This window comes from Hakea prostrata, chromosome 1 (assembly GCF_041222555.1).
Source record: "Hakea prostrata isolate BN-2017 chromosome 1, UWA_Hpros_2, whole genome shotgun sequence".
Classification (NCBI taxonomy): domain Eukaryota; kingdom Viridiplantae; phylum Streptophyta; class Magnoliopsida; order Proteales; family Proteaceae; genus Hakea; species Hakea prostrata.
This window is the reverse complement of record NC_142600.1, coordinates 18,847,557-18,860,484: the sequence shown is the minus strand read 5'-3', so window position 1 is coordinate 18,860,484 and position 12,928 is coordinate 18,847,557. Positions and strand designations below refer to the sequence as shown.

Here is a 12,928-nt window from a genome sequence, read left to right as displayed (position 1 = left end):
TCAATTTTGGCTAATTTTGTTAACTAAAACATTAAGTAACTACTTTGTAAAGAAAAACATAAAAGTGGCTAATCATATAATTTTTCCTAATTACTTTGAAAGAGGATGCAACAAATCATGGCTTGTACCTTGCTAGAAATCATAGAGCTGCATTTTGGGTCCTTAGCCTGTATATGTATATGGGTTGTGGACATGGAGATAGAATATGGGCTGCATTTTGGGTCCTTAGCCTGTATATTTATATGGGTTGTGGACATGGAGATACATACGGGCAAGCAATATGCTTAGTAAATGTCATTTTAGTTATTATATTCATCTCCATATCTAGTAATTTATTTTGGGCTAATTTTTAAGTACCTGTACATACTGAGAAAGGAGAAACAACCATCTTGTATTCTTATATATAAAATATATACCATTTACATGGTAACCATGGTATTGCTTGTGAAACTCATTTAATTTGGGTGTCCCTATGAAGCTCTTGAGGAAAGCTTTTACCAGGTAGAAAGGGAACCCAAAGATCATTTCAGAATTTTAGTGTTAGCACCATTACCATTTTTTTTTAAAACAAACTGTTTGAACTTTGGGAAGGTGGAGGCCATGCTGTTCCAAATGCAGGAGCCTTTCTTTTTAAGAGTGTTGGGGTCAAAAGGGGACAGTCGAGAAAATATTTGAGACCTGAGAGAACCAACAAAACCATCAGGCGATTAAGGCAATGTAATCATCCCTAAAAGCTTCTGTAGGAACATTCCTGGATATGAGAATACCTTTAACTGAATAATCCAATATTCCTGGATTCTACCCAAAAAACATAGACATTCCTCAATATAAGAACTCCTTCAAGTGAGAAAAATCCAATCAAAGATACTGGAGGGGAGATCAGCACAAGTACATCAGAAGAATCTTGACCTCTACAAGGACGAATTCACCACTTATTACATTCAGACCACCAAATACCCACAGGAGCAATCTCCTCATCCATGTGCACCAGAGCCCTAACAGACTATACAGAACTTTCAGTATGTACAGCGAAATCACCCGTTTGGATGAAATACAGGATTTATTTAACTATATGTATGCACTATGTACAATAACGTTATAATCTCCCAACTTGGAAAGAAAAAATGAAAGAAAGATTTACTGTGTTCTGCTCACAGTAGAAAATTGAACTTGGATGGCTGAAAAGCATGGCCAAAAAGGTTATGTATCAAGATTGTAGAGACCAGCAATATCAAGAAATTTACAGGTAGCAGCCAAGAACTATCGACACTCATAAACTGTATCCAGAATCCTCAGTCATCATTCCTTTGAGACTCTTAGCCAACCAGATTGCTGTCTCACGCGGAGATACTTTATCTTTCCCAAAAGGCTTCAAAACAACTGCAAGCTCATCCAATCTATTTTGCTGCAGCAACTCTGCAGAAAGCTCTAACAACCCTTCAAGAGCCTCTGACCTCTGCCTAAAAGACTTCACATCCAAAATTTCCTTTTCCAAGTGTCCCCCAGCTTTCTTGACACCAGCAACGGTTGCCTTAAAGCCTGAATCTGTTAATTGAGAGCAATCAAGTTGTTGACTTGATGCAGACGGTGCCAATGTATTAGTGATATAGGTTTCCTTGCAGTGGTACCTTTCCTTGATTTCCTTCACACTGGAGCTGTCTGAAATATTCAATTGTCCACTCATATCTTCCAGGCACTGTGATGATATGGAATCTGTTCTCCTCATCTCCACCTCTTCCCCTATAATATTTAGTGGCATTGCCACATCCATATTTTGAACCCCCACCCCCACAGTTTCCATCCTAGGCAGCTCACTTATTATATGTATGACTTCATCAAAGGCTGGAGTAACATCCACTGCAGTTGGCTTCTCAATCGCTGGACTTGGCATTACAGATACCTCTGGAAGAAAGTTCCTTTGTGTAGATAAAATGGGTGGTGTAAGTTCTGTCATGGATGTCAGGAGTTCTACAGTAAACTTGTCATTGCCAATCAGTGGAGAATGGTTTGACTGGGACATCATACCTGGTCTACTACTAGGCCTGGCTAGAGAGACATCATCTTTATAGACATCGTCAGAGCTTCGGAAGGAAGGCTCAAGACCTGAGCTTGAACTCAATTCACCATTACAGGGAGAAGCGTTCTGAAAGTCTAGTTTAGTCTCCGATGCCATCGAGTGTGATGTGGATCTATGATCATCTCTATAGATTTCCCCCAACTGATTTTCCATCCTGGCAGAGTCAAGAGATGAAGGAACCAAGCAACCAGATGGATAACCTTCTATGCTTTCATTCCAAGGGTGTCCAACTTCATGATGAATTATCACATTTGAAGAATGAGAGTGACTCTGTGCCTTCAAGTCAGTCGAAGGAACAATCGCTACCTTTTCATATAGCTCAAAACCTTGGTCCAGTTTCAACAAAGGCAATGAAGTGCTGTATTCCTTAGGGTGAGTCTCTGGAGTTTCAGTTTCAAGAAGTTCCTTGCAATGATTAGGAGGCAAGGTCGACGAATAACAGTTGTTCTGTTCCCTCACAAGAGTAAAAGGAGGAACTGCTACATCAGCATAAAGCTCAAAACTGTGAGTTGACTCTGATGACATCAATGATTTACTGTATTTATTTGGTAGAGACTCAGAACTAACCATTGGACAAAGTATCTTATCCTGATGAAGTATTGGGTTTGACAAACAAGAGCTACTTTGCTCCTTCAGATCTGTCAAAGAAGCAACAGCTACATTGTCACAGAGCTCAAAACATTCGGTCAAATTTGATGATAACAATGAATTACTGCTTTCCTTTGGATTAGGCTCTGAATTCTGAGTTTGATGGAGTCCCTCACAATCATGGAGTATCAGGTTTGACGAACAAGAGTTGCTTTTTCCCATTAAATCAGTGGGAACAGGGGCTACCTCATTGCACCATTTAAAACCTCGACCCGACTTTGATGATGAAACCGAGTTGCTGCCATCAGTTTGTCTACCACTGGATACTCCCATTATTGTATTTTCAGACAATATTGTTTGAGTGCCATGAGTCAGACCATCAGCTGCAAGGTTACAAGTAATTTCAGGCTGCTGTGTAGCCTCACTTGGGCTTGGTTTGATATCATGGTTTACAATACCTGTATGTTGAAGCCTATAGCAGTGTCGCAACTCTTGAATCAACTTTGATGATGAGAGTGAGTTGCTGCTATTAGTGTGTATGCCTTTGGATGCTTCCATTAGAGACTTTTCAGACGCTACTACAGTTTGAGGACCATAAAGCAGACCATCAGATGTCAGGTTACAAGTAGTTTCAGGTTCTTGTGTAGCATCAATTGTGCTTGGTTTCTTGTCATTGTTTACAGGGAGTGTGGTTTGGAGCCTATTGCATTGAGTCAACTTGTCTGATGAGAGTAAATTGCTGCCATCACTTTGTATTCCTTTTGATGCTTCCACTAGAGTCTTTTCAGGCATTATTGCAATTTGTGGGCCATAATTGGGACCATTTGGTGTCAGATTACAAGTCTTTTTAGGCTCTTCTGTGGCCTCAATTGAACCTGGTTTGATGTCATTGTTCACATCAACTGGAGTTTCCAGTCCAGTAGGTCTAAGTCGCCGCAGAAAGGAAGATTGTCGGGCCAGACTTGAAGGAGGAGTCTTTTGCCTTGTCTTAGCAGGTGGTCCATCTTCTGCAGGGCGTTTCAAAAGCCCTATGGGAGATCTCCCATCATGTTTAGCTCTTGTCTTTGTTAAGAACTCCAAGGCGGGTATCTGTAACAGATGAGAAAGTATCAAGTATAAGCTGCTTGAAACATGTCACAGAACAACTGAAGAAACAAAAAGGAAGAAAAGTCTAAATTTTTCACTTGATGCTTCGAAGGATGTGAACCACCCGCAACTTGCTTCACAGAACCACTGTTTCCCTTTACCGCCCCAATATCTGCTGTGTCTATATTAGGTTTGAAACTAAAAGGAACAGCATTGGATTTGAAAACTTTGGGTGGTGTGTCTATGTTAGCCTTTTGGTTCGATAAGCCTCCAGCCTTTAAACGGTTGACCCTCATTGGGGAACTGTTTTCTTTAACTTTTTCCTCTTCTTTCAGAGCCATTAGGATATTCTTGATAGTTTTTGGTTGCTTCGATTCCACTTTGGCCCTTTGTGCATCATGAAAAGGTTTCATCACCCCCTCATTCTTTTTGATAGTTGATCTGTCAGTATCATGTTCATTGCATAGCAGAGGCCGCTCATGGTCCATTCCATCATCAGTTGGAGCCATATCTGCATCAGGAGCCTTAAGATCACAGTTGATGATCAATTTTGTCATGCTTTTATCACTTGAAATTAGGCCATCTTGATCACTGCTAGAACTGTTGCTGCTTTGACTTTCAGCCATGTTTTTGTGAGCATGATATGCAATGGAGATTGGCTTCTCTGGTGCACAGGAGCTAGGGGTATTAGAAGATACACGGTATTGATCAACATATGGCTGCAAATACTGGTGCCTTAAAATCTCAGACGCCTGATCCAGGTTTAAATATTCATTGTTAAACTCTCAAAGATGAATATGCATTCTGAACTTCGCTAAGAATTAAAGTCTTACAGTTGGCCGATTTTCTGGTTTCTTTCTCAGCATGCTTTTGATAAGTGATTTCCTGCGGAAAATGACAATATAAAGATTATGATAATGGATTCCAAAGATGTGCACCAATCAGGCTATCAACTTCCCAACAAATTATTCCACTACAATGGAACATCTAAGGATAATACATAAAAAGAAAGAACCAAAAGTAGGCGTCTAGGTATCCCGCAAGATGGAGATGTCTCTAACAGAAATTAAGAAAACAAAATGACTACCAAAAAAAAAGAAAGAAAGAAAGAAAGAAAGAAAGAAAGAAAGAAGAAATAGAAAATCAGAGAAACTAGATTACTCAGACTTACAATGTAGAGGAATAGCATGCTGGCAAAGGACCAATCGAGGAATGATTTATCTTACTTATCAGTCCCGCCATATCCTGTGACCACAATGTATCAAACCAATATAATTAAAAAGTTCTCATACACTTTACCACAAACAAGACTGAGGACTTCATGAGGGGTTAAAGAAACAGACAAATGGTTCAAGTCATTGCACAATGGCATTTAGCATTAGAAGATTGAGAGAAAGACTAAAATCTCAATAAACAACTAATGATTATGTAATTAACAAAGCAGTTTTAAAATGAAATGGATCATATTGGTCTGTTCGAACACGAAAGACTCTTAGGTTAAAGACAAAACAGATCATCTTGGATCATGTTGTAGTAGGGTTAGAATCACCAACTCACATTTCCAACATGATAATATGATGCAGCTTTTGCCATTAAGGCTTAAGATCAGACGTGTAGTAAGTGTCTTGATATATTGCAAAGCCTTTTTCAGAACAAATCCATTTTACTTTATTCAAAATTATAAAACTTGCATGAAACAAAAAAGCATGCCACAGATCTTACAAAAGCTTTGAAGGCTGGGCGATGTGCTGCCATCTCATATATACAACACCCTGTTCAGCCATATAGACATTAGAGCCAAACCATAAGGGGGTGAAATATCACAAGTGGTAGTCAAGAGAAAAGGAAATGCTCATACCGAGAGACCAGATATCAGATTTGAAGCCATAAGGGATATCAGCAAGCAGTTCTGGACACATGTAATTGGGAGTGCCAACAACCTGATTACAACAGGTAGAGAGCCAAATGTTACTTCCTAGTTAAACTGCTATAACATGCTGTTTCTACCTCTACACACGAGCAAACCATTGATGAAAGAAGAAAAAGATTGGTGTGATTTCAGCAAGGTCAAAACAAGCATTTGTTGACCACTTGCAATTTGGACAAACATGACGTTCTTTTTCAAACAAATCTCTAGTTCAAATAAATTAACAAGACTATAGAATGAACACTAATTTCCATACAAGAGTGCAGAACTTTCAGAATTCCACCAGTAAGTTGAATGGAGAATCACTCATAAACAGCAATGATCAAAAGGATTGGCAAGCAGTGTTACAAATTCTCACTAAAAAGAAGCAAGGGTAAATAACAAGTGTTGAAATGAACATACAGAAGAAGCCAAATCATCAGCCCTTAAAGTTTTAGCAAGTCCAAAATCCCCTGAAATGAAAAAGAACTCCATCATGAGACAAAAACAAGCAAACTAGCATCAACAATCATTCAGGTATGGTGACATAAAGAACTCCACATAAAAAGACAGGAATCAAAATGCACTAACCAAGGCGGACATCCTGGTCCTTTGTGAGAAAGACATTGGAACTCTACAATGGTGTTGCTGAAGGACATCAGTCTAAAGCCTTGTGATGTGAGAAAAATTCTAACAGGAAAATTCTAACATTTACAGTCATACAGACCTTCAGATCTCTATGAAGAACAAATTTTGAATGCAAGTATTCAACCGCCAATAGCAATTGTGTGAACCACTTCAAGAGTTTCTGCACAGTGCAAACAAGTATCACGAACCAATGGTAACTCCAAATTGAATAATCAGCAATACAAAATGAGGAAAGTGACCGTACATCCTCTGGGAAAAATGCCCCATTTGATCTTTTCATCAATTCAGCTCTGAAATATGGTAATATAACCAACGTCAGAATAGAATTTATCACTTGCGCCTACCCTATGTCAAGCATCAAAGCATTTGAACGGAAAATCTGAGCAGGACTCACATGTCTCCTCCCTCACAGTAGCCGGTTACAATGCAAACATAGCAACCCTACAACACGCTATCTAATTTAGGAATGAAGGAGAGTTTCAAAGAAACCGAAGAAGATAAACATATAAGCGCACAAATTATGAGTTACTCTGACCTTCTCTACCCATGCTTCCTTGAATTCGACAATATAAGGGTGCTGGATTCGAGCAATAAGAGCCATCTATATTCGGAATGTCCATATAAGCTAAAAGACGTCATCCCGAAACAACTTTCCAAAGCCAGGTAACAACAAGATATGGTCTTTTGACATACCTCTTGATGAGCAGATCTCCTGCAACGATCCGTTTGTCTAGCAAGCCGGATTTTCTTCAACACATACCTGTAATTGGGAACAATGAGTAACAGTAGAAACAAAGCATCAATTACGAAAATTTAGAAAGGAAAATACAGTTAATTAAACAACAGCACGAAGGCCTTTACTTCTTCTTCTCCAATTTGTGATTTACAAGGATTGCAGCTCCAAAAGCTCCCCGGCCGATCTGCTCCATGATCTCATACTGATCCATCCGAGACTCCATACCTTGTTCCAGTGAGAATCGAAACCAAAAATGTCTACACGTAGACGAATTACTTCTCAGCAATTCGTAATGCACTAAATTACTTTTGTTGTTCCAAAATTTTCCATACTGTCCCCCGTTCAGGATGCCTGAGGGTTTCAACCTTTAAACCCTCAGTTAAATCCCCATACAGATGCTCGAACCTCAGATCTTGCCTAGCTCCAAGCCATTCGTTCGACAATCGCCGGTACTGTCTTCGAAGAAGCGAAACTAGTCTGCTTGCCCCATGATCAGTCAGTATGAACTGCAAACGGCAACTCAACACTCGAAATCTCTGAATAGTTGAATCGTCAACTTCTACGACTAAAATCCATCAGCTCTAACTCTTCAACAGTAAGCCGTCAGTCTTCTCCGACATTTGGAATCAAAATGAGTCTTATAAAGGGAGCGAAAAACCTCCTCTTACCTTGTACATTACGATTTCCTCTGCAGATTATGGATTCCTTCTTCGATCTCATCCAGAGAGAAGTATCAGATAAGCTTAAGATAGTTTCCACCCGAACTCCCTCAGTTACTCCTTGCGATACACTTTGCTTTACTCTTCTCTTGTTTTACTTTTTCAAAATTTCCTGTCTGTGTGAGTTGAGCTTATGTTCTTGTCTAGCCTCCTCTGCCCTAGATTCTCCGAGAGGAGGAAATGAGGAATAACGAGAAGCAGAAGAGCCATTAATGGAGCTTGATAATTCATGGGATGATGATTCATGAGCATGCTTTGTTCCACGCCGACAATCCTTGGCCGTTGGTCCCCCTGCCCTGCAAATGAGGAGAGCGAGGCCACTCGCGTTCCGTCCCTGCCACGTTTCTACAAGTGCACGTAAAACGAGGGTATTTTCGGAAAGAGAAATCTACTCAAAATGCTTTCTTATTTTTTTACTTTTTTTGGTAAGAAATAAATTTCCGGATAAATTGTCATTGTTATAAAATTGATTTGGAGAGTAGGATAAATTGTTACTCTCCAAATCAATTTTTGCTGCATTTGTCAATCAGCTTCATCTGTCGTATATGCACCCAAAAAAAATAAAAATAAAAAATTCTTCATTTGTAGTAAAGCTTACGCTTTAGAATTATTTCTTAAAGTCAATCATAATTTATTACCCTTTACCAAAAGAAAAAATCATAAGTCATTATCATCCCAATTCGTTAGATTTATAATGGAATCTAAGGTTATCTATTATTTTGATTTAAAAGGAATTACTGTAATTCCCTTAATTAGCCCATGTTAAGAATACAGATACCAACGGGGTTGGTCCAAGTGGTAAGCAGCTTGGTCCGCTTAAGCAAGGTTTCGGTATCGAATCCTTATGGTGCAAAAAATCTCCGCTGGGAGGCTCACCCACCACAGCCAGGTGTGCGACGCGGGTCGAACACTAGTTTACAAACCGGAGTTGGCAACAAAAAAAAAAAGATGTTGCGGGAGATTCACTTTTTTACACTAAAAAATTGAATATGTAGATTTATGGGTATAAGGTGAAATTCAGATATTTCATCTCTACTATAAAAGCGTTAAACATTTGAGTAATTACTTGATATATGTTTTTTTAGGATGAATTTACATATTTCATTCCAAAGATTCAAGCTAATCAAACAATTAATTTTGTGAACCATGACTCTATAGAAATGAAAGGGGGAAAAAAAAAAAAAAAAAAAAAAAAAAAAAAAGAGAGAAAAGGAGGGAAAAGATGTTGTTTAAAAAAAATGGTTGCTTTTTCCTCTCTAGATTTTTGAAATCTTCAAACTCAAATAATCAATCAAGCCCTTAGGATTCCACATTATAATTAGCCTAGTCCATTAAGTATTCAGTTCTCATAGCCTAGAGATTAGGAATCTTATTAGAAGAAATAAACCACCCATTTTTCTCTCGATGAAGGACACATCAATCACATACAAAGGTTGAGGTAAGAATTAAAAAAGCCCAGCTTCCCACGGGGAGGACTTGGGTTCGCACCCATCCGGCGGCACTTATATTAGTAATATTCCCCCACCCTATATATAAACTCTTTGGATTAAAAAAAAAAAAAAAGAATTAAAAAATATAAAAATTTTTATTTTTAATTTTAACTTAATTTTAATCTTTGGATGTGACCGATGGACATATGTCCTCCATCCAAAGGAAAATGAATGATCCATTTCTTGCCGAAAATGGACCTGATAAATTCCCGATTGATGGTTCAATTACAAACCGCTGGTAATCGAGTATCATCTAATTGTTTGGACTAGGGGTCCAAGTGATGGCTCGACCCACTGTCCATGCAGTTGAGCCCAAATAGCATTTGGGTTTAAAATTCTGGGCTGCTCAGGTTAGAATTTTTAAATCCTAAATCAAAGTCAAGATTGAGTATTCGACCTGACTCGATCTGCCAGTGAAGCTGAACGATTCTATTAGATTTTTTCCGCAACTGTAATGTAATAACATGAAATTATGAATTTTCCTGAAAAACGAAATGAGTAGAAATAGGGTTTTCTTTCAACAATAATCTTCATTCATCAAAGCCCAGATAGATTAACGTTTCTCTAACACAAAGTAATTAAAGAACGATCATAGGCGTGTATATAATCAAATCAGCAACACCAAATATAAATACTATTTTCTGCGACCAAATCATCTAACTGTATTTGGCGACAATGTCCAAGAGACAGCGACACAGTTCATTGGGCTTAGAGATCATAACCATATGATCAGCTTCTTCCATCTCCATCACCTCTTTGGGTGGATTATTTTCAATCATCCATCGCTGAAAGTCTTCTGTAATTACAAGGTCCTTTTTACATATGATGTAAACTCGATTAACAGACCCATATCCCACTTCTGAGAATCGCTTCTCCCTCAATAAATCTTCTCTGAATAAGGGTGCAGGCCTTTTTAGCATCTCTGCTAGTGCCAAATCCTATTTATTGGTTGCCAATAATAATAGCATAGAAAGTCAGGGTTTTGGCGTTCTCTTCCTCTCTCTCTCTCTTTCTCCGCTGACCGAAGCTCTGTCGACCGCCGTTTGAGGCGGAGAGATTTGCCTCTGCAGTCTCTCCGCCTCCCCTGCTCCTCTCTCCTGTCTCCTCCCTGCTTCCTCTCCCGCCTACTCTCCCTGCTTCCTTACCGCCTGCTTCCTCTCCCGCTTGCCTCCTCGGATCTGCCTGACTTCCGCCTCTCCGGTTTCTCATCTCCACCCCTTTCGTCTCCCGCTCAACTGTTTCTCTCCTTTCTCCTCTGTACTCCCTTCTCCACCTTTTCGTTTCTCCTCTTTCCCGTCTTCTCCACATTTTCTCATCTCCTCTTTCCCGTCTTCTCCCTCTCTCCCGTCTCAGCTTAAATACTCAGATCTGGGGTTTTCCCCTTAGATCTGAGTTTCTTTCTGCCGATCTTTCTCCCTCTCCATTCCTGGTTGCAGCTCTTCCTTTTTTCGTTTTCCCGTTATTTACTAATAAATATTCTCTCAGGTTGCAGCGATCTTTGGTGCATACCGCAGTTAACTCCAGATCTGGAACAAGTTTTTCTCGGCGAGCTTGATGGTCGCCTCTCGGCACGTCGGTGGCGGTCCGAACCTTCTCCACATTTTTTATGCTACCACCGCAACAACCGAAGGAGTTTTTGTCCGCTTGGGCGTGGGCGTGTTGTCTGTCTCCTCGGGCCTCTGTGTGTCTGCCCTCGGGGTGTTGTCGTCCGCCTCGCGTGGGGTCTTCGGTGTTTGTTCGGTCCTTATTTATTGCAGCTTTGTTTCTCGATTGGGCGCCCATCCCTCCCCTTCTGGATCGCTTCTCCGCTCCTTTCTTCTTTGTCGTGTGCAGGCCTTGTGTGCATTCTTCTTTTGTTTGTGTTGGGTCTTTCTTTAGTTCAATGAATGGTGCTGTTCCATAATAATAGCATAGATGTCAGATCTACAACTCTTTACTGTTTGTGAAAATTCACTGCGAACACAACAATAAAGAGAAGGTGTTGAAGAGTTATTACCTCTGAAGGAGAGAGGGGGTAGGCCTTCAAGGCCATGAACTGGGGGCCAAAAAGCATTATAGTTTTTGGCATCGCAGGGTCCTCATCAGATGAAAACTGAGTATCCAACCAACTCTCTGGGGGAATCCCCTCCATACACTGTTGTCAAGTAAGTGAAACAAATTTACAAGGCAGGTTCTCTTCTTTATCTACAGATGAACTCAAATCAAGGCTTCCAACTCTAAATTTTAATTATCAATGTGAGAAAAAAAATAAAAATAAAAATGCTGAATTGAAATTTTAAAAAGAAACTTTTTGATGGTATGTTTATGTGTATTTTGATGCATATCTTCTTAGTCTAACAATTGGATTGATGTTAAAAATGCATTGTGCAAAGTTTGTTCGTTTGTTTGTTTATTTCTTTTTTGGAACTAAAGTTTGTTGGGTAGCTTTATAATTATTTAGTTATATAGCCAGCTTTACCTAAGTTTCAGAGAGATTTGAACTCTTGATCTTATACTATGAGGCATTAGTCTTTGCCAAAAGAGTCAACCACTTAGATGTTTGTGTAGTGAAGATTTGTTTCACAAATCATAATTTTCGATTGTTACTTTTCTAACAAGGTTTCTATTTTCTTTTTTTCTTTTCTTTTCATGGTAACAAATTGATTATTCATTAGAACGGGAAAACAAGGGCGCCGCTTAACAAGCCTCAGACTACCCAAAAGCAGAGGGGTCCCATTCAACTCTGCCTGCACAGGATAAAGCACTTCTAGCCAAGGAATCAGCTAAGCTGTTAATTAAGGTCCCTGATAATAAACACAAAAGAAAGTGGGCCTACATAACAAAGTTTCTATTCAAGAAACCCAACATCCAGATAGTGCATCATATGGCTGAGAGTAGACTCCCAAATGAGTGTTGAGAGAGAGAGAGAGAGAGAGAGAGAGAGAGAGAGAGAGAGAGGAGGGAACATGAGGTACCTGGTCCAAAACATAAGAGGAGGCATGTACAGAATCAGGCATGAGAGCTGTGAGAAAGACAGTTGCAGATATCTTGTGAGGAAACTTGTCCATGGCGAAAGCCAAACTAAACCCACCCAAGCTGTGACCCACTAGGGTTACCTTCTCTCCTAGAGAAAGCAAGTCCATGAACTCTATCAATGGCTGTGAATAGTTGGACATAGAATGAACTTCATCTATCTCAGCCATGTTGATTCCTGAAGCAGCAAGGTCGATTGCAGTCACTTGATGCCCTGCACTCTCCAGCACCGGCTTAACCTTGTACCAACACCATGCTCCATGGCATGCTCCATGCACCAGAACAAAGTGCCCCATCTCTCACTCCAACAACTAACTTTCACAAATCTTATAACACTTCTGGAGATCTATGAAATGTTTAATTGCGTTGTGTATCATCTGTTTATATGGATGTACAAACAATAGAACGGATCAGGTTTTGAATTAAGCACAGCACAGCCTCAACTTTTTAGATGGTTGAATGCCAAAATAAGCCTAACAAGTACAAAAATATAATTATGATGTGATTGACATTCATTTTACGTTCATGCAGGAGATGCGATCGTTATCTGATTTCAGCTCAGGTCAATATCAGGAACGCTATTGGCTCATGGATATTCACGATGAATATCAAGGTTTTGAAAAGCGAAGCTTATCCAATCCTATTGCAACCCTAAAATAGAAATGG

The 12,928-nt window shown here is 39.6% G+C and overlaps 2 protein-coding genes across 2 annotated transcripts; both read right to left on the bottom strand.

Moving 5' to 3' along the window:
- Positions 1 to 707: 707 nt before the first annotated feature.
- On the bottom strand, positions 708 to 8,071 carry LOC149028065 (serine/threonine-protein kinase Nek5-like). Its single transcript, XM_089168285.1, has 14 exons — positions 7,167 to 8,071; positions 6,999 to 7,065; positions 6,841 to 6,906; positions 6,700 to 6,746; positions 6,550 to 6,595; positions 6,385 to 6,465; positions 6,249 to 6,291; positions 6,081 to 6,130; positions 5,610 to 5,691; positions 5,474 to 5,523; positions 4,923 to 4,996; positions 4,585 to 4,636; positions 3,850 to 4,503; positions 708 to 3,754 (listed from the first exon to the last, which is right to left on the bottom strand). Exons 1-14 carry the CDS (start codon positions 7,262 to 7,264, stop codon positions 1,271 to 1,273), a joined length of 3,894 nt encoding a protein of 1,297 aa, XP_089024411.1. The 5' UTR covers positions 7,265 to 8,071; the 3' UTR covers positions 708 to 1,270.
- A 1,667-nt stretch (positions 8,072 to 9,738) lies between these two features.
- On the bottom strand, positions 9,739 to 12,628 carry LOC149028064 (methylesterase 3-like). Its single transcript, XM_089168277.1, has 3 exons — positions 12,205 to 12,628; positions 11,247 to 11,384; positions 9,739 to 10,188 (listed from the first exon to the last, which is right to left on the bottom strand). The coding sequence occupies exons 1-3, from the start codon at positions 12,556 to 12,558 to the stop codon at positions 9,907 to 9,909; spliced, it is 774 nt and encodes a 257-aa protein (XP_089024403.1). The 5' UTR covers positions 12,559 to 12,628; the 3' UTR covers positions 9,739 to 9,906.
- Between the last annotated feature and the right edge of the window lie 300 nt (positions 12,629 to 12,928).